Source organism: Somniosus microcephalus, chromosome 7, assembly GCF_052327205.1.
Source record: "Somniosus microcephalus isolate GS21.2 chromosome 7, FLI_Smic_1.0, whole genome shotgun sequence".
Classification (NCBI taxonomy): Eukaryota; Metazoa; Chordata; class Chondrichthyes; order Squaliformes; family Somniosidae; genus Somniosus; species Somniosus microcephalus.
In genome coordinates, this window is record NC_140993.1 from 30,146,342 (window position 1) to 30,171,033 (window position 24,692).

Consider the following 24,692-nt stretch of genomic DNA (forward strand, 5'->3'; position numbering starts at 1 on the left):
GCCCACGGGGTCTCCGTAGCTTTCTTCCCTCTCTCCTGTCACCCCGGCCTCGCGGAAGTAGGAGCAGCGATGATGGGTCGGCGGGGAAGGAGCTGCTGCTCGGGGCCGCGGTCGCTGCCCTTCGCCCGGAGGCTCGCCTACTTTGACAGCCATTTCGAGTGGCTGTGCCGGCGCCGGCTGCCCGCCTCCGAACCTGAGTGGCGCCGGGTGCTGGAGCCTCTGCTCCGCTGCGGGGCTGCACCGACCGGCGCCCGGACTCGCTCTCGCTCAGGCCGCCGCACCATGGCGCTGGCCACCGCCACCCTGCTCTCGCTCGGCTGCTTCTTCCTCCTCTGCAGCCGCCCTGCTCTCGCTCGGCTGCTTCTTCCTCCTCTGCAGCCGCCCGGCGCTCGCTTCCTGAGCTTCTGTGGCCGGGCTATGCTCATCCAGGTCGGTATCCGCCTCGACCTCTGCGAGAGGTCGCACTGCCAATGCTTTCAAAATATCTCTCTTTATTGTAGTGGATGTCAGAGGGATTCTAAGAAACGCCGTTAACTCAGCTTGCATATATCTAGCGCCTTCAACTTCTAACTTCCCCCTTCCCCCTCCCCCCCTTTCCCCCCAGCCCCCCTTTCCCCCTTCCCCCACCCCCCTTCCCCCACCCCCTTTTCCCCCACCCCCTTTCCCCCTCCTCCCCACCCCCCTTCCCCCCCTTCCCCCGCACCCCCCCTCCCCACCCCCATTCCCCCCCACCCCCATTTCCCCAACCCCTTTCCCCCCCCACGCCCCTTTCCCTTTCCCCCTTTCCTTTCCCCCCTCCCCAGTCGCTCTCTCTCTTCCCCCCAGTCGCTCTCTCTCTTCCCCCTCCAGTCGCTCTCTCTCTTCCCCCCCCCCAGTCGCTCTCTCTCTTCCCCCCCCAGTCGCTCTCTCTCTTCCCCCCCAGTCGCTCTCTCTCTTCCCCCCAGTCGCTCTCTCTCTTCCCCCCCAGTCGCTCTCTCTCTTCCCCCCCAGTCGCTCTCTCTCTTCCCCCCCCCAGTCACTCTCTCTCTTCCCCCCCAGTCGCTCTCTCTCTTCCCCCCAGTCGCTCTCTCTCTTCCCCCCCAGTCGCTCTCTCTCTTCCCCCCAGTCGCTCTCTCTCTTCCCCCCAGTCGCTCTCTCTCTTCCCCCCCAGTCGCTCTCTCTCTTCCCCCCCAGTCGCTCTCTCTCTTCCCCCCAGTCGCTCTCTCTCTTCCCCCCCAGTCGCTCTCTTCCCCCCCAGTCGCTCTCTCTCTTCCCCCCCCAGTCGCTCTCTCTCTTCCCCCCCAGTCGCTCTCTCTCTTCCCCCCCAGTCGCTCTCTCTCTTCCCCCCCAGTCGCCCTCTCTCTTCCCCCCCAGTCGCCCTCTCTCTTCCCCCCAGTCGCTCTCTCTCTTCCCCCCCAGTCGCTCTCTCTCTTCCCCCCCAGTCGCTCTCTCTCTTCCCCCCCAGTCGCTCTCTCTCTTCCCCCCCAGTCGCTCTCTCTCTTCCCCCCAGTCGCTCTCTCTCTTCCCCCCCAGTCGCTCTCTCTCTTCCCCCCCAGTCGCTCTCTCTCTTCCCCCCAGTCGCTCTCTCTCTTCCCCCCCAGTCGCTCTCTCTCTTCCCCCCCAGTCGCTCTCTCTCTTCCCCCCAGTCGCTCTCTCTCTTCCCCCCCAGTCGCTCTCTCTCTTCCCCCCCAGTCGCTCTCTCTCTTCCCCCCCAGTCGCTCTCTCTCTTCCCCCCCAGTCGCTCTCTCTCTTCCCCCCAGTCGCTCTCTCTCTTCCCCCCAGTCGCTCTCTCTCTTCCTCCCCAGTCGCTCTCTCTCTTCCCCCCCAGTCGCTCTCTCTCTTCCCCCCCAGTCGCTCTCTCTCTTCCCCCCCAGTCGCTCTCTCTCTTCCCCCCAGTCGCTCTCTCTCTTCCCCCCCAGTCGCTCTCTCTCTTCCCCCCAGTCGCTCTCTCTCTTCCCCCCAGTCGCTCTCTCTCTTCCCCCCCAGTCGCTCTCTCTCTTCCCCCCCAGTCGCTCTCTCTCTTCCCCCCCAGTCGCTCTCTCTCTTCCCCCCAGTCGCTCTCTCTCTTCCCCCCAGTCGCTCTCTCTCTTCCCCCCCCAGTCGCTCTCTCTCTTCCCCCCAGTCGCTCTCTCTCTTCCCCCCCAGTCGCTCTCTCTCTTCCCCCCCCAGTCGCTCTCTCTCTTCCCCCCCAGTCGCTCTCCTCTTCCCCCCCAGTCGCTCTCTCTCTTCCCCCCCAGTCGCTCTCTCTCTTCCCCCCCAGTCGCTCTCTCTCTTCCCCCCCAGTCGCTCTCTCTCTTCCCCCCAGTCGCTCTCTCTCTTCCCCCCCAGTCGCTCTCTCTCTTCCCCCCCAGTCGCTCTCTCTCTTCCCCCCCAGTCGCTCTCTCTCTTCCCCCCCAGTCGCTCTCTCTCTTCCCCCCCAGTCGCTCTCTCTCTTCCACCCCAGTCGCTCTCTCTCTTCCCCCCCAGTCGCTCTCTCTCTTCCCCCCCAGTCGCTCTCTCTCTTCCCCCCAGTCGCTCTCTCTCTTCCCCCCCAGTCGCTCTCTCTCTTCCCCCCCAGTCGCTCTCTCTCTTCCCCCCAGTCGCTCTTTCTCTTCCCCCCCAGTCGCTCTCTCTCTTCCCCCCCAGTCGCTCTCTCTCTTCCCCCCCAGTCGCTCTCTCTCTTCCCCCCCGTCGCTCTCTCTCTTCCCCCCCAGTCGCTCTCCCTCTTCCCCCCAGTCGCTCTCTCTCTTCCCCCCAGTCGCTCTCTCTCTTCCCCCCCAGTCGCTCTCTCTCTTCCCCCCAGTCGCTCTCTCTCTTCCCCCCCAGTCGCTCTCTCTCTTCCCCCCCAGTCGCTCTCTCTCTTCCCCCCCAGTCGCTCTCTCTCTTCCCCCCCAGTCGCTCTCTCTCTTCCCCCCCAGTCGCTCTCTCTCTTCCCCCCCAGTCGCTCTCTCTCTTCCCCCCAGTCGCTCTCTCTCTTCCCCCCCAGTCGCTCTCTCTCTTCCCCCCCAGTCGCTCTCTCTCTTCCCCCCCAGTCGCTCTCTCTCTTCCCCCCCAGTCGCTCTCTCTCTTCCCCCCCAGTCGCTCTCTCTCTTCCCCCCAGTCGCTCTCTCTCTTCCCCCCCAGTCGCTCTCTCTCTTCCCCCCAGTCGCTCTCTCTCTTCCCCCCCAGTCGCTCTCTCTCTTCCCCCCCAGTCGCTCTCTCTCTTCCCCCCCAGTCGCTCTCTTTCTTCCCCCCCAGTCGCTCTCTCTCTTCCCCCCCAGTCGCTCTCTCTCTTCCCCCCAGTCGCTCTCTCTCTTCCCCCCCAGTCGCTCTCTCTCTTCCCCCCCAGTCGCTCTCTCTCTTCCCCCCCAGTCGCTCTCTCTCTTCCCCCCAGTCGCTCTCTCTCTTCCCCCCCCAGTCGCTCTCTCTCTTCCCCCCCAGTCGCTCTCTCTCTTCCCCCCAGTCGCTCTCTCTCTTCCCCCCAGTCGCTCTCTCTCTTCCCCCCCAGTCGCTCTCTCTCTTCCCCCCCCAGTCGCTCTCCCTCTTCCCCCCAGTCGCTCTCTCTCTTCCCCCCCAGTCGCTCTCTCTCTTCCCCCCCAGTCGCTCTCTCTCTTCCCCCCAGTCGCTCTCTCTCTTCCCCCCCAGTCGCTCTCTCTCTTCCCCCCCAGTCGCTCTCTCTCTTCCCCCCAGTCGCTCTCTCTCTTCCCCCCCAGTCGCTCTCTCTCTTCCCCCCCAGTCGCTCTCTCTCTTCCCCCCCAGTCGCTCTCTCTCTTCCCCCCAGTCGCTCTCTCTCTTCCCCCCCAGTCGCTCTCTCTCTTCCCCCCCAGTCGCTCTCTCTCTTCCCCCCCAGTCGCTCTCTCTCTTCCCCCCCAGTCGCTCTCTCTCTTCCCCCCAGTCGCTCTCTCTCTTCCCCCCCAGTCGCTCTCTCTCTTCCCCCCCAGTCGCTCTCTCTCTTCCCCCCCAGTCGCTCTCTCTCTTCCCCCCCAGTCGCTCTCTCTTTTCCCCCCAGTCGCTCTCTCTTCCTCCCCAGTCGCTCTCTCTCTTCCCCCCCAGTCGCTCTCTCTCTTCCCCCTCAGTCGCTCTCTCTCTTCCCCCCGTCGCTCGCTCTTTCTCTTCCCCCCAGTCGCTCGCTTCGCTCTCTCTCTTCCCCCCAGTCGCTCGCTCTCTCTCTTCCCCCAGTCGCTCCCTCTCTCTCTTCCCCCCAGTCGCTCCCTCTCTCTCTTCCCCCCAGTCGCTCCCTCTCTCTCTTCCCCCCCAGTCGCTCCCTCTCTCTCTTCCCCCCAGTCGCTCCCTCTCTCTCTTCCCCCCAGTCGCTCCCTCTCTCTCTTCCCCCAGTCGCTCCCTCTCTCTCTTCCCCCCCAGTCGCTCCCTCTCTCTCTTCCCCCCAGTCGCTCCCTCTCTCTCTTCCCCCCAGTCGCTCCCTCTCTCTCTTCCCCCAGTCGCCCCCTCTCTCTCTTCCCCCAGTCGCCCCCTCTCTCTCTTCCCCCCAGTCGCTCCCTCTCTCTCTTCTCCCCAGTCGCTCCCTCTCTCTCTTCCCCCCAGTCGCTCCCTCTCTCTCTTCCCCCCACTCGCTCCCTCTCTCTCTTCCCCCCCACTCGCTCTGTCTCTCTCTTCCAACAACAACATGCCCTCAAAAAAGCCTCGGCACCGCCGGGCACCCCCAGCTAGTCTATTTATGTATATGCACATTTGTTTGGTAAATATCTGTTTGTGTGAGAAGAGGGAAGAACCAGAAGGACATGTGTTATTTCAGTCACTATATTATGTGCAAGTGAAACAGTAAGAGGGCTAATTCTGCAACATGCAGACCTATCTCCGATCTCCCTGCAAATGCAGCTTCCTCACTGGGAGCGTGATATTGCAGAATTGACATTAATGTGTTTTGAAGTGATTTAGGTCACTGCCATACAAAGTTGCTAAACAGTTTTCACAAAAAGATTCAGCAACGCAACATAAATCTGAACACTTTATTAGCAGGATATAGTCAATGCCAACAATCAGCATTCTCGTCAGCAATGGGAGCACAAGCAATCGGGAAATAATTCATATTTGGATCAGGATTATAGATTGAAATAGTTCGCCTGGATCATGAATTTTGTTTACTACTGATGAGCAGAAAAGTGATTCCCTACCTTGGAGTTCTGCACTTGGAGTAATTGTGCTTGGATTGCGCAAGCATTGACCATAGGTAGAGAGGGTTGCAAATATCAGAATGGGGGAAAGGGCGGGGGAGTGGGACTAGCTGAAGTGTTCTTGCAAAGAGCCGGCATGGGCTCGACGGGCCGAATGGCCTCCTTCTGTGCTGTAACCATTCTACAATTCTATCAGGATACTACAGGAGGAGAGTTTACAATTATAATTAAACAAGAATTCTACTCAAAATCCTAAATGGCAGCAATCTTCCATCAAAACTGAAATTTTAAATGTCGAATTTGTTTTGGAGATCACGTCCAAAAATATGCTACTTGGAAAAGCTTGTGTACAGCTGTTGCTGATATGCAAGTACCATAGATGATCACATTTAAGCCGGAGGGTGCAATTAAGCCAGTGAATTTCAGAATAAATACGGAACAGTTTAACAAACAAAAGTACTCAGAATGACTTAAGGCCAATAAAACAAATTCAAGGAGTGACTAAGGCTGAAGGTAAAATTGGCCAAATAAAGCATCTTGCAGATGGAAAGCTGCTAACTAGGAGTTATTTGTCTGGTGTGGATGTTCCAAGGCCAGATGGAAAGTATAATAGGCTAGACAGGAATTTTATCTGCCAAACATTAAAGTTTGCTGTTAAACTCAACAGTGGATATGCAACAAATACAACAGGAAATGAGCATAGTTACTGTAATGTCAGAAGAACAAACTCTCTGTAATACATACTGAAACAAGCTAAGTGTAACTAACAACTCTTTTGGTAGAATATTAGTGTGCATTTAACACTACACGTTTAGTGTTAGTGTGAAGCAGTTTCTGCTTCTCATCTCCGCTAAATTATGTTTTACTCTGGAGTGGGATTGAGGCCTGACTCTGGATTTAGGCGACATTTACAATATAGGGCCAATTTTCTGAATGCATGGAGCCTCACCCGCTGGCTGCAGAATTTAGGAAATTATGAGATAAGCTTCACGATGTTGCCTCTATTAAAATTAATGGGTAGAAAACCATGAAGAATCAATTTCCCTTAAATGCACTTTGCCAATTAGTCCATCCTTCCAGAGGGACGATACGGTTCCTCCATTTCAGCATCGAATTGATTCTTAGACAGTTTTCACCTGCCCTACTCTATCTGGAAGTCCATATCCATGTTTGATCACTCTTTGAGTAAAGAAGAACTCTTCAGTTTACCTTCATCTGGTTTCAACCTGTATCCCCTTTTTCTACTCTTGCAAATTAATTAAGGTAATATTCCCCATTTACCTTTTCCATATCTTTAACAATCTTAATATCTCTGTAAGATCACCTCTCAGATACCTCCTTTCCAGCTAAATTCCAATGGTGTGGTATGCCGCAAGCACTGCTGTTGTAACTGGTGGGGTCCAGGATATGGGGCTCAGAGAAGATACGCCAGTTTTACTCCACCTTTAAATTCCACCTAAATTCCGCTGCAAATTAGGAATGGTGCATAAGTACATAAGACATAGGAGCAGGAGTAGGTTATTTGGCGCCTCGAGCCTGCTCCGCCACTCAATAAGGTCATGGCTGATCTGATCTTGGCCTCAACTCCACTTCCCTGCCCGCTCCCCATAACCCTTGACATCCCTTATCGTTCAAAAATCTGTCTATCTCCACCTTAAATATATTCAATGACCCAGCCTCCACAGCTCTCTGGGGAAGAGAATTCCAAGGATTCACGACCCTCTGAGAGAAGAAATTTCTCATTTCAATTCAATTCAGTTCAATTTTATTTGTCATATATGCAGCAGACGTGTGTACTGCACAATGAAATGTTGATTTTTACGAGTCCTCCCAACATTGGAATAAATATGGCATAACAATGATAAAATACTAATAGAAATACAGTAATTAATAAATAAAACAACAGTAATAAATAATAATAAATTATACGTTCATGAGTCTTATGGCCTGGGGGTAGAAGCTGTTTCGAAACCTGCTGGTACGAGACCGTATGCCTCGGTATCTCTTACCGGACAGGAGCAGGGCGAAGAGGTTGTGGCTGGGGTGGCTCGCGTCTTTAATGATTCTCAGGGCCTTCCCCTGGCACCTCTCGGGGTAGATATCCTGGACAGCAGGTAGTTTAATTCCTATAGTATGTTGTGCAGCTTTCACCACCATCTGTAGAGCCTTGCGGTCTGTGGCGGTGCAGTTGCCATACCACGTAGTGATGCAGCTGGACAGGATACTCTCGTTGGTGCACCGGTAGAAATTGGTGAGAATCTGGGGGGCCATTCCAAATTTCTTCAGTCTCCTGAGGAAGAACAGGCATTGGCATGCCTTCTTCGTTACGACGCCGATGTGATGTGACCACGTTAAGTCCTCCGTAATGAATACACCCAGGAATTTGAAGCTGCTGACCCTCTCCACCTCAGCCCCTTCGATGTAGATTGGGGTGTGTCCCTCCCTCTGCCGCTTCCTGTAGCCCATGATCATCTCCTTTGTTTTGCTGATGTTGAGGGAGAGGTTGTTGTACTTGCACCATTCTGCTAGAGCGCTTACCTCCTCCCTGTAGCCTGTCTCGTCACCATCTGTGATCAGGCCTACAACGGTAGTGTCATCAGCAAATTTGATGATGGAGTTGGAGTTGTGCGTGGCCATGCAATCATGAGTAAACAGGGAGTACAGAAGGGGGCTGAGCACACAACCCTGGGGAGCTCCCGTGTTCAGGATCAGTGTTGAGGAGGTGTTACTGCCTATTTTCACCACCTGGGGTCTGCCCGTCAGGAAGTCCAGGATCCAGTTGCATAGGGAGGTGTTAAGTCCTAGCTCACTGAGCTTGTTGACAAGCTTGGAGGGGATAATGGTATTGAATGCTGAACTATAATCAATGAACAACATTCTCACATAGGTGTTCCTCTTATCCAGGTGTGATAAGGCAGTGTGCAGTACAGTGGCGATGGCATCATCCCTAGGTCTTTTTGGGCGGTAAGCAAATTGGAGTGGGTCCAGTGTGTCAGTTAGTAAGGAGTTGATGTGGGTTTTGACCAGCCTCTCAAAGCACTTCATGATGACAGAAGTGAGTGCTATGGGGCGGTAGTCGTTTAAACAGGTTACTTTTGTTTTTTTGGGGACTGGAATAACCGATGTCATCTTGAAGCAGGCGGGGACTACAGACTGGTACAGTGAACGGTTGAATATATCCGTAAACACGGCTGCCAGCTGGTCAGCGCATGCTCTACGGACGTGCCCAGGGATTCCATCTGGACCGGGTGCTTTGTGGGTGTTCCGATTTAAATGGGTGCCCCCTTATTCTGAAATGATGCCCCCTAGTTCTAGATTCCCCCACGAGGGGAAACATCCTCTCTGCATCTACCCTGTCAAGCCCCTTCAGAATCTTACATGTTTCAATAAGATCACCTCTCATTCTTCTAAACTCCAATGAGTATAGGCCCAACCTGCTCAACCTTTCTTCATAAGACAACCTCCGGAATCAACCTCGTGAACCTTCTCTGAGCTGCTTCCATGCAAATGATGGTGCTCGGCCAGGATGACAACATAACTCCCAGAATTTTGACATTTAGGCCCTAAGATGTAAATTTTTGTCTGATTACGCTTCTGTGAGGCACCTTTGAATGTTTTCCTACGTTAAAGGTACAATATAAATGCAAGTTGTTGACTAAAATCTGCCAATCAATCTTATACCACTATCAGATAGGGCAACCCAGACCAGCAGCTGAGCAAGGCTGATGCTGGGAACTGCTCTGATTCATTGTGCCATTAGATAGGGGCTCAAAACTTAACTTTGGATTGGTCTTTTATTAAATGTTCTTTGCTCTTTATTTTTGAGGCTCCCGGCTTCTTCTGGAAGTCTCCTGCGAAAAATTCCCTAAAATAAAGACTTCCCGCAAAATGTTTTTCCCATCTGTACCATTTAATTGTTGGTGGAGGAGGAAGGAGAGGAGGAACAGCGGGAAAGCTGGGATGCTATAAGGCAGCAATGCAGAAGATCCAGACCTTCCTGTAGATACCAGCTACCAGGCCGTATAGTCCTCAAAAACAGAAAATGCTGAGAAACACTCAGCAGGTCAGGCAGCACCTGTGGAGAGAGAAACAGAGTTAACGTTTCAGGTCGATGACCTTTCATCAGAACTGGAAGATGTTAGAGATGTAACAGTTTTTAAGCAAGTACAGAGCCAGGGAAAAGGGGAGGGGAGGAAAGAACAAAGGGTGATAGGTTGGAGGGCAGGAGTGATCACATGACAAAAGGGATTGATGTAAGAAAACTACTAGGTACTTGGTCTAAGCGTTAAACAAAGCTTTAATCAACTGTTTTACAACATGGAGGTCTAGTTGTGTCCTTCACTAGTTCCTGTTAAGAATGTCCTGCGCAAGCTGGGCCCGTGCCTGAGTATTTATACTCTCCCTGGATAGCGCCACCCGCAGGCCGCTCAGTTGATTCATGTCAGGGATGATGGTGCAAGGCAAAAGTGGGTGGTAATGGGACAAGTAAGGAAATAAAAGATGGGTCCCGAGGAGATGTAAATGGTTACAGCAGACTAGCAGAGGGGGAGGGAAGCATGACAAATCTGGCAATTTGTTTTTGTTATCATTTGTTTTGTTACCATTACTCAATTAAGACCATGGAATTATGTGTCAGAAGGCTTCTGTTCTGTGGGATGTGTGCAGATGTTCCTGGAGCTGCCATCACTCCAGGATGCTCTTTGTTGTAGAGAAGCCTTCTCTGAGTGCCCCACACAATGGCATTGCACTGACATTAATCATAGAATCATAGAAATTTACAGCACAGAAGGAGGCCATTCAGCCCATCTTGTCCGTGCCGGCCCCCAAAGAGCTATCCAGCCTAATCCCACTTTCCAGCACTCGTGGTCCGTAGCCTTGTAGGTTATGGAACATCAAGTTCACATCCAAGTACTTTGTAAATGCGATGAGGGTTTCTGCCTCTACCACCCTTTCAGGCAGTGAGCTCCAGACCCCCACCACCCTCTGGGTGAAACAATTTCTCCTCAAATCCCCCCTAAACCTCCTACCATTCCTACCATTTTCTGCAGACCTTTAGAGAACCTTTGCATTCAGATCTTTCTAATGCTCTAGAAGCATTCATCTTTCCATAGCAGGACACCTGACAATATTGTCCGAATGCTGAAAGACATTTCTTTTCCTCTGACAACTCCTTTCCCTCCATTCAGGTACACCATGATCTATCTGCAATAGCTCATTCTCTGATTCCCTTGTGAGTCCCCAGGTCAATTCTTCATTTAGACTATTTGTATCACCCTGTGTGGGCTGGTGAGTACAAGAGATAAGTTCATGATGCAGTAGGCCAATTTCTGCTGGCTGGTGCCAAATTTTGAAGGATCTGGAAACACTCAGCAGTGTCAGGCAGCATCTGTGGAGCGAGAAACAGAGTTAATGTTTCAGGTCGATGACCTATCGTCAGACCTGAAAGGTCATCGACCTGAAACGTTGACTCTGTTTCTCTCTCTCCACAGATGCTGTCTGACCGGCTGAGCGTTTCCAGCATTCTCTGTTTTTGTTTCAGATTTCCAGCATCCGCAGTGTTTTTGCTTTTGTTTGAAGGTTCTGGCATTGGTTCCTTCTTTCCCTCTGCAACATATTTTTTGCTTCAGTGCAGATGGGAAGAATGAGAAATGTGGTGAATTTCCGACTCTCCAGCTTTTCCTTCCTGCTAGGTTCGTGTCAGGGTCACCTTAGAGTAAAAAAAAAACTCACAGATCCGTAAATAAATTACCTGTGGATTCAGGTCCTTCCATGTCTCCATCTCCTACAACATAAGCTGAGTAAGTTTTCAAGATTTGCTTTGCTCCTCCTCATGTAGCGTGTCCTTCTTGGAAATAGTTCACAATCCTTTCCTGCCTGACAAAATGATGCTTCTTATTATCGGTCACAGGCTGCATAATTTGATAATTCTATTCCCTTCTCTTATGGAATTTCCATCAAAGTAGTAAGGCTTCAATGGACATGTAAGCACTGCAGGATGCTGCATCCATTTAAATGAAGCCTTCCGTGTGTAAGTATAGCTACAGATCATTTAGCACAAAAGGTGAAGCCCTTGGATGCACTAATAAGGTATATGAATATGGGAACCACATTAGCCTGTTTCCAATTTACTGGTACCTTTCCAGTGTTTAAGTGATTCCCTCGCAATTATTGTCAATGCCTCACAAATCTCCTTGCTAGTTTCTCTCAGCTCCGGGATAAATGCCAGCTATCCCTGGAAATTTATTCGTTTTGAGCCATGTTATCCTGTCTACGACTTCCATCTCATTTATAACAAAGTCATTAATTTTGCTTTGGCCATCTCTGATTGGGGAGGGCATGTCATGCATGTGAATATTTGGAGGAAGTAATCATTCAGAATATTTTCAGTTTTGGGCTCATCCTCAGTTCCAAGTTCATTTCCATCTTTTCTCTGGCGGCCCTTTTACTACAGTAGCGCTAAAATAGTTTTTTTTTACTGTAATGTTTTACTCCTGTAGCTGTGCTTTTTTTCTAAGCCTTGCTCAGCTGATCATCCTTATTACTTGTTTCTTCATATTCTTATATTCACCCTGGTGAACCCTCCCTCCTTTCTTCCTGTAGGATCAGTGCCTTCTTTTGATAACATGACTGAGAGTGCAAATGTATTTTATAGTGGAGCTATAGCAATGTGTTACATCACAGTGTAACACCCAGGGCTGGATTTTACTCACCGAGACATCGTTGGGGGCGGGACTACTGCGGGTTCTAGTCCCGCCCCCCAACGACGTCTGACGAGCTGACGCTATTTTCCCCTGATTGGCCTTGTTAAGCCCGCCCTGCAGGCTTGTTGGCCAATTAAGGGAAAGCCGGTGCCAGATGACATCAGTGCATGACGCTTCATCTGCCGGTTTTGTTAAAGTGACAGGCCCCATCCTTTTTTGACAGATGAATTGTCAGTGTTTGACAGCATTGAGGTGCTGACAAACACTGACAATCACTGTCCAAAGGTGAGCCCTTGCACCCAGACTCACCAATGACACACTCCTTAGGAGAGAACAGATGGCAGCTGATACGCTTATCAATTACTCCATAAAAGACGATGAATCAGGAAGGTGATGAAAAGGCTTTTATTAACTAGAGAACAGAGCATGCCTCTCGTGGGTGGCTGGTTCCAAGAAGGAAGTGAGTCGGCGAAACCCCCACCTTTATATCTGGTCATGTGGGCGGAGTCAGCTGAGGCATGCCTTGGTACACAGCGCCACCCAGAGGTAACAATATACAATAACAGTGGTTTACCACAGCAGCTGCATGTGAGATTGCAGAAGCCATCTGTCAATTCACCCAATCAGATGAGGCTTCACAGAAACATCAAATCTTGTCACCTGCAGATACAGAATAAAAATATTTCTCACTACATTCTCTCACCTGTCATACTTACCTGTGCACCATTGCACCCATCACACTACCTCTGCAGCTGTCATTTGCACACTTACACTGCAGCAGACCCACAGCTCGCCTCGCTGACCCTGGCAGGGTTTCCCGCTGTCGGGAAGCCCGCATCAGCAGGCGGAAAATGGGAAAAAGCCTCTTAACTGTCTGTTAACTACCTGTTAACAAGCAGATAATTGGCTCTAATCCCCTTCCCACCACTAGGAGATGGGTCCCTGCGCGAGTTGGGGACCCGCCTCCTGGGAAGATGGTTCGGAGGCGGGTTGGGAGCGGGTTGCGCTCCCAATTTTTCCCATTTTCCCAGCAGTCCCGCTTCCAAACCCGCCTCCTCAGGGCTCGTAAAATCCAGCCCCAAGTGTGTGCAGTGTAGGTTTACCACTTCAAGGGTTAAGTTACGAGGAGAGATTACACAAATTAGGGTTGTATTCCCTAGAATTTAGAAGATTAAGGGGTGATCTGATCAAACTTTTCAAGATATTAAGGGGAACAGATAGGGTCGATAGAGAGAAACTATTTCCGCTGGTTGAGGGTTCTAGGTCTAGGGGGCATAGTCTAAAAATTAGAGCCAGACCTTTCAGGAGTGAAATTGGGAAACACTTCTACACACAAAGGGTGGTAGAAGTTTGGAACTCTCTTCCCAAACGGCGATTGATGCTAGATTAATTGTTAATTTTAAATCGGAGATTGATAGCTTTCTGTTAACTAAAGATATTAAGAGATATGGGCCAAAGGTGGGTATATGGAGTTGGGTCACAGATCAGCCATGATCTCATTGAATGGCGGAACAGGCTCGAGGGGCTGAATGGCCAACTCCTGATTCTATGCTCCTATGTACCGGTGAATCTCATTGCCCTATTGATCCAGAAAGTGTTGCGATGCTTGACAAAGATTTACGCTAGCAAAAGGGGTACGGTGGAGAATGCCATTGCGAAAAAAATAACAGGCTAATTGGATGCATAATCACAGGACAATCTGTGAATTGCTATTTGTAATTTTTTAGGATTCTACTGAAGTCTTTGAAATCATCTCAGCAATGACGATCATAATTAATTGCTTCGTGCTTTATTTTTTACCAGGCACAGATTGGGAAAAGACCTTCCGACAGATAGGATTTGAAAGGTGAGTGTTTGTTATTGTTTTTATCATATACATAATATTTTTTATAGCAAACCATAATTGTTGTACTGATGATTTTACAGGGTTTTGCTTGAAGTAATGGAACCGCCTATTCTGATATAGGATACTCTGTACTGGACAATGATTTTCCTGGTAATCCACTGCAGGACTCGCCCTATGTGCTAAATAGTTTTGAGTTTTTCTGTGTAGCTTTAAATATCTTCCTGTGTACTATCGCAAACAAAAAATGTACATTTGAGGTGCTATTTAAGTGAGAAATAAATAAATACTCTCCATTTCAGTTAGTTGCAATTCATAGTTAACCTATACTCTCCGAAGTTTAGAAGAATGAGAGGTGATCTCATTGGAACATACAAGATTCTGAAGGGGATTGACAGGGTAAATGCTGAGAGGTTGTTTTCCCTGGCTGGAGAGCCTGGAACTAGGGGGCATAGTCTCAGGATAAAGTGTCAGCCATTTTAGACTGAGATGAGGAGGAATTTCTTCACTCAGAAGGTTGTGTATCTTTGGAATTCTCTACCACAAAGGGCTGTGGATATTCATTCATTGAGTATATTCAAGGCTGAGAGAGATAGATTTTTGGTCTCTAGGGGAATCAAGGGATTTGGGGATCGGGCGGGAAAGTGGAGTTGAGGTCGAAGATCAGCCATGATCTAATTGAATGGTGGAGCAGGCTCGAGGGGCCGTATGGCCCACACCTGTTCCTAATTCTTATGTTCTTATGTTCTTATTTACGCTGTCTGTTCACGGTTTCAGTGGATCGTCTGCTGAAATTTATGGCGGGTGATTCAGAAAACCTCTGTGGAAATTCTGTTCCCAAGGTGTTTAAAATTGCTTCCACATGTTCAAATCAAAAGTTTACACATGACAAAGTTCGACAATAGTAATAAGAAATATATTGCCAAACATAACTCGTAGTTGAATATAACCATATATTCTAAACATGTCTCATATCTCAACAGATTGAAATGTATCAGTCAGTTATAGCACGCGATACGTTTCTACCGGAGAAAACTCAACAGACTCAATGATACATGTTATAGTTACCGAATCACTTCAAACCTACGCAGTATATTATAGAATCATAGAAATTACAACATCGAAGGAGGCCAATGGACCCATCGTTCCTGTGCCAGTTTGAGCTCTGCATTGGAGCTATCTACTCTAATCCCATTTCACTAGTCTTTCCCCGTGCCCATTTAATAATTTTCCACTTCAAGTGTCCATCTAATCCCTTTTAAATGCTGTGATTGACCCAGCTTTAATAGCCACTTGTGGTAATGCATTTTGTTATCTAAAACCTTCTGCGTGAAAGAATTTCTCCTAAGCTCCCTTTATGCTTTTAGTATTAATTCTAAATTTATTACCTTTTATTACCAATTCGCTGAACAGTGAAAATAGTCTGAAATGCAATGAGTTTATTATTAAACAATGAATGGTGTTTTATCCTTGGGCTGATATAGAAGAGGTAATAAGAATAAGATTGAATAATGCAAGATCCTCAAAAATTGATTTCTGCAATATTTTTACATTTAGGAAATGAAAAACCATAATATGTTGGAATTTGTTGAATGACATTTTAATTTCTGATAAATATATATTCCCTATTTTGGGAATAATTTTACAAGGCTGTGGGCCAAGTGTGAGCCTTCGCTAGTTGGGCGTGCAAGTCACAGTGTTGATTCTATGGGCCGTATTTTGTGACCCCTACGGGTGCGTACGAGGTGCGCATGCGCCCGTGGGGGCCACGCAAGTCCCGGGTTTAGACGTGCGAAGCGCACCCCTGGGAGATGGGCCTCTGCGGGTGGAGAGTTGCGCTATTTGCCCAACTTTCGCCTGCTGAGTGCCATAAGGCCTGCTTTTACCAGCATTCGAGTTTTAAAAAATAGAAAAATAAAATCTTATCACTCATTTATACATTAAAAACCCTGTCCAATAAGGTAAGTTTATTTTTAGCCCTGTTAAAACATATATATGGCCCAGAAATTCGGGTCCCCATGGGTGAGTACGTGCTGGGTACTCACGCGTAGGCCCAACGAAAGTGCCGGTTTCGTGCATGCACTGCGCATGTGTGGGAAACCGGAACTTTCATTCCCTTAAAGGAAGGGGTTCACAGGTCGAACGTGTGCACCGGAGAGGCAGCGCATGCACCTGGAACTTACGTTTTTTTTGCAGCTTTCTCCGGGAGGGTAAGTCTCCAGGAGCTACGCTTGTAAAAAGCAGTCGCAAGGCCTGCATTTAACAAGGTAAGTGGTGAATTAAGTAAAATTAAAACATTTTTTCCACAGGTTTATTATTTTTAAATACTTTAAAGAAAGGTAAGTTTATTTTTAGCCCCGTTAGAAACTGTAATTAATTTTTTCAAAAATGTAAATTATTGTTTAAAATATTTATTTTATGTAATTTATAGTTATTTTAAAAATGTGATTTTTTTTTATTTATTTGAAGTTTTAGTGATGTTTTGGGGCTGAATTGTATTTATAGTTTTGACAGCTCTTCCTGTCAAATTTATGAATGGGCATTCCCTGCTACCATTGGCTCTCCATGGCCCACGTGATCCATGGGGACGCTTCGAACTAACTGTGTCCCTGGGATACGCAAGCACTGGAGGAGGCCCAGGATCGGAATCCCACACGGGCCCACAGCACAACGGCCGGTGTGCTAGGTAAGTGCAGGTCGGAGGCTTGCACCCGCGGGAAGCCTCCGACCCGAATTTCTGGGACATAATTTTTTTTTCAAAACATTAAATTTTTGTTTAAAATATTTAATTAAATGGCATTTTAATAAATTTTAAATATATAGGCCTAGAAATTCAGTGGGTTGCGCCAGCCGCTAACGCCATAAAAGGGCTATATTTCCGGCGCTAGACACTTAGCGCCTGAACGCAGTCCGATCTGCGCCGATGCCCAAATTCAGTTGACATTTAGCGCCGGCGCAAAGTGTTTGCGCCCGCTCAGGTGCGCACGCAGCTTATGACGTCATATCGTCGCTCAACGCTGTTTGTGCGCCCCAAACCGGAAATTCAGTGGCGCCCGCCCAATGTGGGCGTGGCGCTGCTAAGAACTGTGAGGTGGAACGCAAAAGAGGCCCTGTGGGCCTCGGGGAGCGCTAATTAAAGGGCACTTACACTGACCTATAAAGCCCAGCCATTTTGCTGCAATGACTTTACTGCTTTGGATTTCTGGACAGAGACCAAGGGACAGAGGTTACTGATTTGGGACAACATAGGAGAGGTATTTTTGGCTTCTGGCCAGTGCTTTGACATTTGATTCATTGTGATTTATCTGTTCTCAACTTTATTATGGGGGCTGTATGGGGGGCCAACCCTCAGTTGCAGCATTATGTGCGAAGGGCTCGCAGACGCTGTGAGAGAGGGCCAGCCATGCCTAGACACAGAGGGGCCATCAGGCGTCGGCAACGTAGGCCTTACCCACTCAGGCAATACCGGCAGCAGGTGTCCTATCTCACCATGACTGCGGCGCATTGTGTGAAGAGGCTGCGCTTCAGAAGGGAGGTGGTTGCAGAGATCTGCCAGCTGCTTCGCACAGATCTGCGTCCACAGCTGATGTGCAGGACGTCTCTGTCGGTGGAAGTGAAGGTCACAGTGGCTCTGAACTTTTATGCAAGCGGCTCCTTCCAAGCCGCTGCTGCGGACATAGCGAACATCTCCCAGTTCGCCGCGCATCGCTGCATCCGGCAGGTCACCGATGCACTTTACGCGAGGAGACACCAATTCATCTCCTTCCCCATGACCCGACAGAGGCAGAAGCAGCGTGCAGTCGGATTTGGCAGGATCGCGGGCTTCCCCATGGTGCAGGGCGCCATTGACTGCATGCATGTGGCTATGCGGGCACCTATCCACAATGCCGAGGATTACCGCAACCGGAAGGGCTACCATTCCCTAAATGTACAGCTGGTGTGTGACCACAGGCAGCGCATCCTAGCTGTCAATGCCCGCTTCCCAGGAAGCAGCCACGATGCATTTATCCTGCGCCAGACTACTGTGGCTGACATGTTCGAGGCACAGCCTCCACCAAGGGGATGGCTTATCGGGGACAAGGGCTACCCTTTGTGTACATGGCTCATGACCCCGCTCCGCGCGCCCAGGACCCCAGCGGAGGAGGCATACAACGAAAGCCATCAAGCCACAAGGAACATCATCGAGCAAACGATAGGCGTCCTCAAGCAACGGTTCCGCTGCCTGGATCGTTCCGGAGGATCTCTTCAGTATTCGCCGGATAGAGTCTCCCAGTTCGTCGTCGTGTGCTGCATGCTGCACAACCTGGCTATCCGCAGGACTCAGGCACTGCCACCTGGCATTGCACCACCACCTCAGGAGGACGAGCAAGAGGAGGAGGAGGAGGAGGAGGACCAGCCCAGGAGGGAGCAACAAGGGCCAAGGGCCGTCCGCCGGGGGCTTATTGATCGACACTTCTAGGCCCCCTGTCAGGGAATGGCCTGTGGCAATGAACGCACCTGAGGCAGCCGCTCCGCAAGCCCTCAGCCGGTTAACGCAAAAACCACTTCAAACATGACACCTGGACATGCTGAATAAATCAAAAGCTTTATTTCACAAACTCAGGGCCCTTCCCACATGAAACAGAAAAACAGACAAGACCCCCAAAAAACAGTCAAAAACATCTGTCACTCCCAAAACCTGGGGAGGACTAACAAAACTTGCCCATCCAAAAGGCCTTCAACAGCGGCCTTACAAAAATAAGCCCCCCCCCCCCACAACAGAGACACCCCCATGAGAACAAAAAATGCCTTGATCCTCGGCCTTAACAAAATAATGCCCCCCACAACACAAGCCCCCCAATATAAAAGAAACCGCTCTCACCACACTCTAATGGGTGTGGCGAGAGGGCGAGTCCTTAGACAGGCTTCTCCGGCCCCTGGCCGACCTGCTGCTCCGCCTCAACCTGGGCCCTGCGGGTGTGGCGAGGCTGGGGGAAGGCTCATGGCCACAAAGCGTGTCGGCAGATGCCCTTGGGGGTCGGCCTAGACGAGGCCTGGCCCGGGAGGGGCCGCCTGCTGACTGCTGCAGCTGTGGCTGGGCAGCATCAGTCTTAGCAGCAGCTCGTCGCACCTTGGCTGGGGGAGTGGCAGTGTCGGCAGCACCATTGGGGGCAAGCTGGCTGATGGCAGGTGCGCGCTGCTCGCCAGAGACACTGGCACTCGGCCGGGCTGGCAGTGTAGCAAGCGCAGCAATCTGGGGGAGGCCAGACCGCTGTGCTGCAGCAGGGCGGCGGGTGCCATGGCGATGCCTCCGTGCCACAGCGAGTGTGGCGGAAGTGAGTGCCCGAACTGCCCTGGTATGTGCCTGCATCAGCTCTGCCAGTGTGTGGACGGCACCACTCATCTCGCGAGTCGCGCCCTGCGCTGCCGCCAGTTGCTGCACACCCCTGTCGTGCGCTGCGGCCAGTTGCTGGACACCCCTGTCGTGCGCTGCCGTGAGTTGTTCGAACCCCCTGGCCTGTGATTCCCCGAAAGCCACCACACTCTGAGCCAGGGACTCAATGGCGTGAGGCATCTGTTCGACCACCCCCATGAACTCTTGGTGGCGCCGCTCAGACGCCGCCGACATCTCATCGAGGACGCGCACCTCCTGGGCGAGGACCGTGTCCGGACTGGAGGGTGGACTCTCCCTCCGGGGAGAAGGCCGCCGAGCTGGCCGACCCTTCCCGCGTGCGTCGACCCCACTTGGGCCAGGTTGTGCCCTCCCCTCCAACACCGCCCCCCTCTGGGGAGAAGGCTGGCGTGCTGCCGGACACTTCCCGCGTGCGTCCACCCTACTGGGACCAGCTTCGGCCCTCCCCTCCAACACCTCCCCCTGGCTCTCCTGCAGGCCAGACGTCTCCCCTCCATTGCCATCCCCTGGCACGGAGGAGGGTTCCCCCGATGTGCCGCCTTCCTCCTGGTCCTCGACGTCCTCCTCCTCCAAGGGCCTGGCTCTCTGCGCTTCAGGGACCACCTCCTCTTCACCAGCTGAAAGCAGGAAGCCACAAGAGTAGCTTTAGAGTGAGGACAGGCCGTCAGCGAGGGAGGCCTGAGTGGTGCATTATGCGCATTTGTCGGTCAGTGGGAAAGGATGTAGATCTGAAGCGCGAGGGCAACGACAGAGGTGCAACCGGTCATGTCCTTACCAGTGGGTACCAGTACAGGGTCCGCCTCGCCGATCGCGACAGGGCCAGTCACCCGGCCACGCATGAGTCGTGCCACGCTCTCCTCCAGATCAGTGAGCGCCTGGTACTCGGGACGGCCTCCACCAGTGACAGCCTGGCTCCTTACATTGCTCGCCAGCTTGGCCTGCAAGAGAAAGGACGGCCTCTAAGTACAGTGTGGTGCCCTGTCGCTGTGTGCACTGCCTCCCATGGTGGAATAGCTTGGCCAGTGTGGTGCCCTGTTGCTGTGTGCACTGCCTCCCATGGTGGAATAGCTTGGCCAGTGTGGTGCCCTGTTGCTGTGTGCACTGCCTCCCATGGTGGAATAGCTTGGCCAGTGTGGTGCCCTGTTGCTGGGTGCACTGCCTCCCATGGTCGAATAGCTTGGCCAGTGTGGTGCCCTGTTGCTGGGTGCACTGCCTCCCATGGTGGAATAGCTTGGCCAGTGTGTTAAGTGCAGAAAGTGCTATTGATGAACATGCACGTGCCATTGCTGCGGGAGGAGGGCTGGCCATTAGGCCTTTGAGGTCCCTTTGCCCATAATGTGAGGTGCACATGCAAGGATGAGGGGGACACTGGAAAGGGTACTCACCTTGACCATCCGAGTGAGGTTGTTGAACTTCTTGCGGCATTGGTCCGCACTCCTGGGGACATCACAGGTGGATGACACCCTGCGGGCGATTTTGCCCCAGGCTCTCCTGTACTGGCTCCTGGGAGCCTTCCTGCCACTGTCCGGGCACAGGATCTCTCTTCTCTTCTCCACACCATGAATGAGCACACTCAGAGCATGCTCTGAGAAGCGCTGCGCTCGCTCACGGGCCCTCTCCATTGCTCCAGGCGCTATTTTGGCACACCAGTAGTGCTGAGGCCTAGCTGCAGGGCTCCAGTATGCAGGGCGTGGCAGCAGTCAAAGTTGACCCTTCCCCCTTTAAGAGCTGGCCGGCGTCAGGGTGTCTGCTGTCAATCAAAACATGACCGCACCTGCGCTGCGCCCGGCTTCGGCGTTATTAGGCCGCATCGCCGGCTTAGCGCCGGAACACAGCATTTCAATGCCAGTTTCAGCGCTCGGCCAAACTTAGGGCCAACTCTACTGAATTTCGGCGATGTGGCCTACACTTTCCGGCGGGCGCTAACTTTAGCGAGCGCCCGACTTTAGCGCCCCAAAAGTGTCCAGACTGAATTTCTAGGCCATAATTTAAAAAAAATTATTTTATATGTTTGTATATTTTTTAAGTGATCCCCATTCATACTTATGGGAGTTCCGTACGTACGGAATCACCATAAGTATGAATGGGGATTCCCTTTTATTGGTTGGGCCAAACCATGAGATCCCAGGTCACGACGCGCCTTTCCCAATGTCGGGTCTGTCAGCGCTGAGCACACCCGACAGGCAGTGACGGGCAACCCAATTAAACTCACTATAATGTCATTAACAGATCATTTACAGGCTATGGATTAAATGATGGGGCACATTCCAAGGTGGTATATGCCAGGAGAGCAGTTGCACCCATTTTTGCAGGGAGGTCGCAGAATTGGGAGCACTGCGCCCATTTCCCCTTGGCATGCAAATCTGCAAACTGCTGCATTTTGTGTGCTATAGAGTGTCTACACCCATTTCATGCCTTAGTCTCACTAAGACTTGATGGGAAAATATTTAACTGAACATTTAGCATAATTCTGACAGATTTACCCCAGTTTTTTTCTGTCTGTGCCTATTTAGAATGGGAGCACAGTAAGCTCTATGAGTGAGGAACAGACATCTTTTGTTTGCCGTATTTACAGTACCTTTTTGGTAGGATGTATCCCGTCGGGCCCTGGCACTTCTGTCTTCCTTTAGCCTAACTAACTTATTTAAAATGTTCCTTTTATAAGAACATAAGAAATAGGAGCACAAGTAGGCCATACGGCCCCCTCAAGCCTGCTCCATCATTCAATAAGTTGATGGCTAATCTTCGACCTCAACTCCACTTTCCCGCCTGATCCCCATATCCCTTGATTCCCTTAGAGTCCAAAAATCTATCGATCCCAGCCTTGAATATACTCAATGACTGAGCATCCACAGCCCTCTGGGGTAGATATTTCCAAAAATTCACAAACCTCTGAGTGAAGAGATTTCTCCTCATCTCAGTCCTAAATGGCCAACCCCTTATCCTGTGACTATGCCCCCAATTCTAGACTCTCCAGCCAGATGAAGCAGCCTCTCCGCATCTACCCTGTCAAGCCCTCTCAGAATCTTGTATGTTTCAATGAGATCACCGCTCATTCTTCTAAACTCCAGAGAGTATAGGCCCATTCTACTCAATCTCTCCTCATAGGACAGCCCTCTCATCCCAGGAATCAATCTAATGAACCTTCGTTGCACCCTCTCCAAGGCAAGTATATCCTTCCTTAGGTAGAACAATAACAACAATTTATATATTTATACAGCGCCTTTAATGTAATAAGACATCCCAGGTACGGAGACCAAAATTGTACACATTACTCAGTACTCCGCTATCAAGCCCGACCAGAGCCCTGTTTTTTTCACTAGACATTTTTTAATCTTCTGAAATTTTTATTAAAGCCTTTTTTGGTAATAGATTTTGGGCTTTTATTTTAATTTCCTAAGATAAGTTTGTTTTTAAAGTGACTGTAATGCAGGATTTCAAGGGCAAGGTGGAGCAAAATGAAAGAAGACCTGCCAAAGAGAACCGTAAATGCCAGACCATATTTGCAGCCCTTGGTAACGACTGCCAGTTTACTCCAAGCTATCAGGGAACCATTGGCAGAGTGTTGCCTTCTGCAGCAGGGACACTTGCAATAACTTGTAACACGGACTGCACCACTAATGGTTGGTGAGGTCACCACTGCTCTTCAACTATTTTTTTAAATTCGCTTATGGGATGTGGGCGTCGCTGGCAAGGCCAGCATTTATTGCCCATCCCTAGTTGCCCTTGAGAAGGTGGGGATGAGCCGCCTTCTTGAACCGCTGCAGTCCGTGTGGTGAAGGTACTCCCACAGTGCTGTTAGGGAAGGAGTTGCAGGATTTTGACCCAGCGACAATGAAGGAACGGCGATATATTTCACAGTCAGGATGGTGTGTGGCTTGGAGGGGAACTTGGAGGTGGTGGTGTTCCCATGTGCCTGCTGCCCTTGTCCTTCTAGGTGGAAGAGGTCGCGGGTTTGGGAGGTGCTGCCGAAGAAGCCTTGGCGAGTTGCTGCAATGCATCTTGTAGATGGTACACACTTCAATTATTAGCTAATATGCTGATTTTTACCAAACCAGTTTCTGATGCATCAGTCAGCATGGCCTGCACTTTGAAAGCTGCCACAGGCCCGACTTGAGCTAATGTATGTGTTACAATGGTTTATAAGATGTGAGTGTAGCATGGCTTTCAATAATAACTTGCCTACATCCTACATTGGTTCCCAGTCCCTCAATCCGCCGAATGTAAAACTCTCTTCCCTTGTGTAAAATTCTCTCCATGGCTTCACCCCTCCCTATCTCTGTAACCTCGTCCAGCATTACTACCCCACCCCCTGAGCTCTCAATTTATCTGACTCTGGCCTCTTGTGCATTTCCCTATTGTCTTCACCCCACCATTGGCTTTGTCGACGCCTAAGCCTTAGAGAGAAAGAACTTACATTTATATCGAGCCTTTCATGACGCCAGGGTGTCCCAAAGCACTTTTGGAATGCAGTAAATGTTATAGTGAAACACAGCAACCTATTTACGCACAGCAAGCTCCCACAACAGCCATGACATAACTGACCAGATATTCTGTTTTAGTGATGTCAGTTCAGAGATAAATGTTGGCTAGGACACTGGTAGAGTTCGATGTTCGATTAAAGGGAGAATTTTAGGTAAGTTAGTTAGGCCAAAGGAAGACTAGGCACCAGGGACCGACATGATCCTGAAGGAGATGAGAGAAGAAATTGCCGAGGCTCTATGAATTACATTTCAAGGTTCTATTATGTGTAAAAATGTAGGAAGTCACACAACACCAGGTTATAGTCCAACAGCTTTATTTGAAATCACAAGCTTTCGGAGCGCTGCTTCTTCGTCAGCGCTCCGAAAGCTTGTGATTTCAAATAAAGCTGTTGGACTATAACCTGGTGTTGTGTGACTTCTTACATTTGTCCACCCCAGTCCAACACCGGCATCTCCACATCATGGCTATTATGTGTAGACTGCAGAGTAGCCAATCTAGTACCTATTTGTTCGAAGGGAGCCGGAGATGATCCAGGTAATTGCAGGCCAGTTAGTTTAACATCTGTGGTAGGGAAAATTTTAGAGTCTCTACAGATGAAATTACCCCGTGTTTAGATAAACAAAAGATAATTAGAAGCAGTCTCGACGGATTTGAAAAGGAATAATTGTACTGGGCAAACCTCATAGAATTCCTTAAGGAGGTAACAGACGCTGACCTACATTGGCTCCCGGTCCGGCAACACCTTGACTTTAAAATTCTCATCCTAGTGTTCAAAAGGGCCTCGCCCCTTCCTATCTCTGTAACCTCTTCCAGCTCGACAACCCCCCAAGATCTCTGCGTTCCTCCAATTCTGGCCTCTTGCGCAGCCCCAGTTTCCATCGCTCCACCATTGGCGGCCGTGCCTTCAGCTGCCTGGGCCCCAAGATCTGGAATTCCCTCCCTAAACCTCTCCGCCTCTCTAGCTCTCTCTCCTCCTTTAAAACCACCAAGATTTTGGTAACCTCCCGTAATATCTCTTTATGTGGTTTGGTGTCAAATTTTGTCACATAACGCTCCCATGAAGCGCCTTGGGACGTTTTACTACTTTAAAGGCGCTATATAAATGCTAGTCGTTGTTAAGATAGGAGAAATGAAGTGGATATAGTGGACATGGACTTTAGGAAAACCTTCGACAAGGTACCACACACCAAGATTAAATGAAT

The 24,692-nt window shown here is 50.4% G+C and overlaps 1 protein-coding gene across 1 annotated transcript in view; it reads left to right on the forward strand.

Annotated features, from left to right (window-relative positions):
- Nucleotides 1-24,692, forward strand: part of piezo2b (piezo-type mechanosensitive ion channel component 2b) — an 852,062-nt gene that overhangs the window by 420,896 nt on the left and 406,474 nt on the right. Inside the window, exon 4 of the mRNA XM_085992353.1 lies at nt 13,574-13,616. Within this exon, the coding sequence (XP_085848479.1) occupies nt 13,574-13,616 (43 nt within the window). The remainder of the gene's footprint in view (nt 1-13,573; nt 13,617-24,692) is intronic.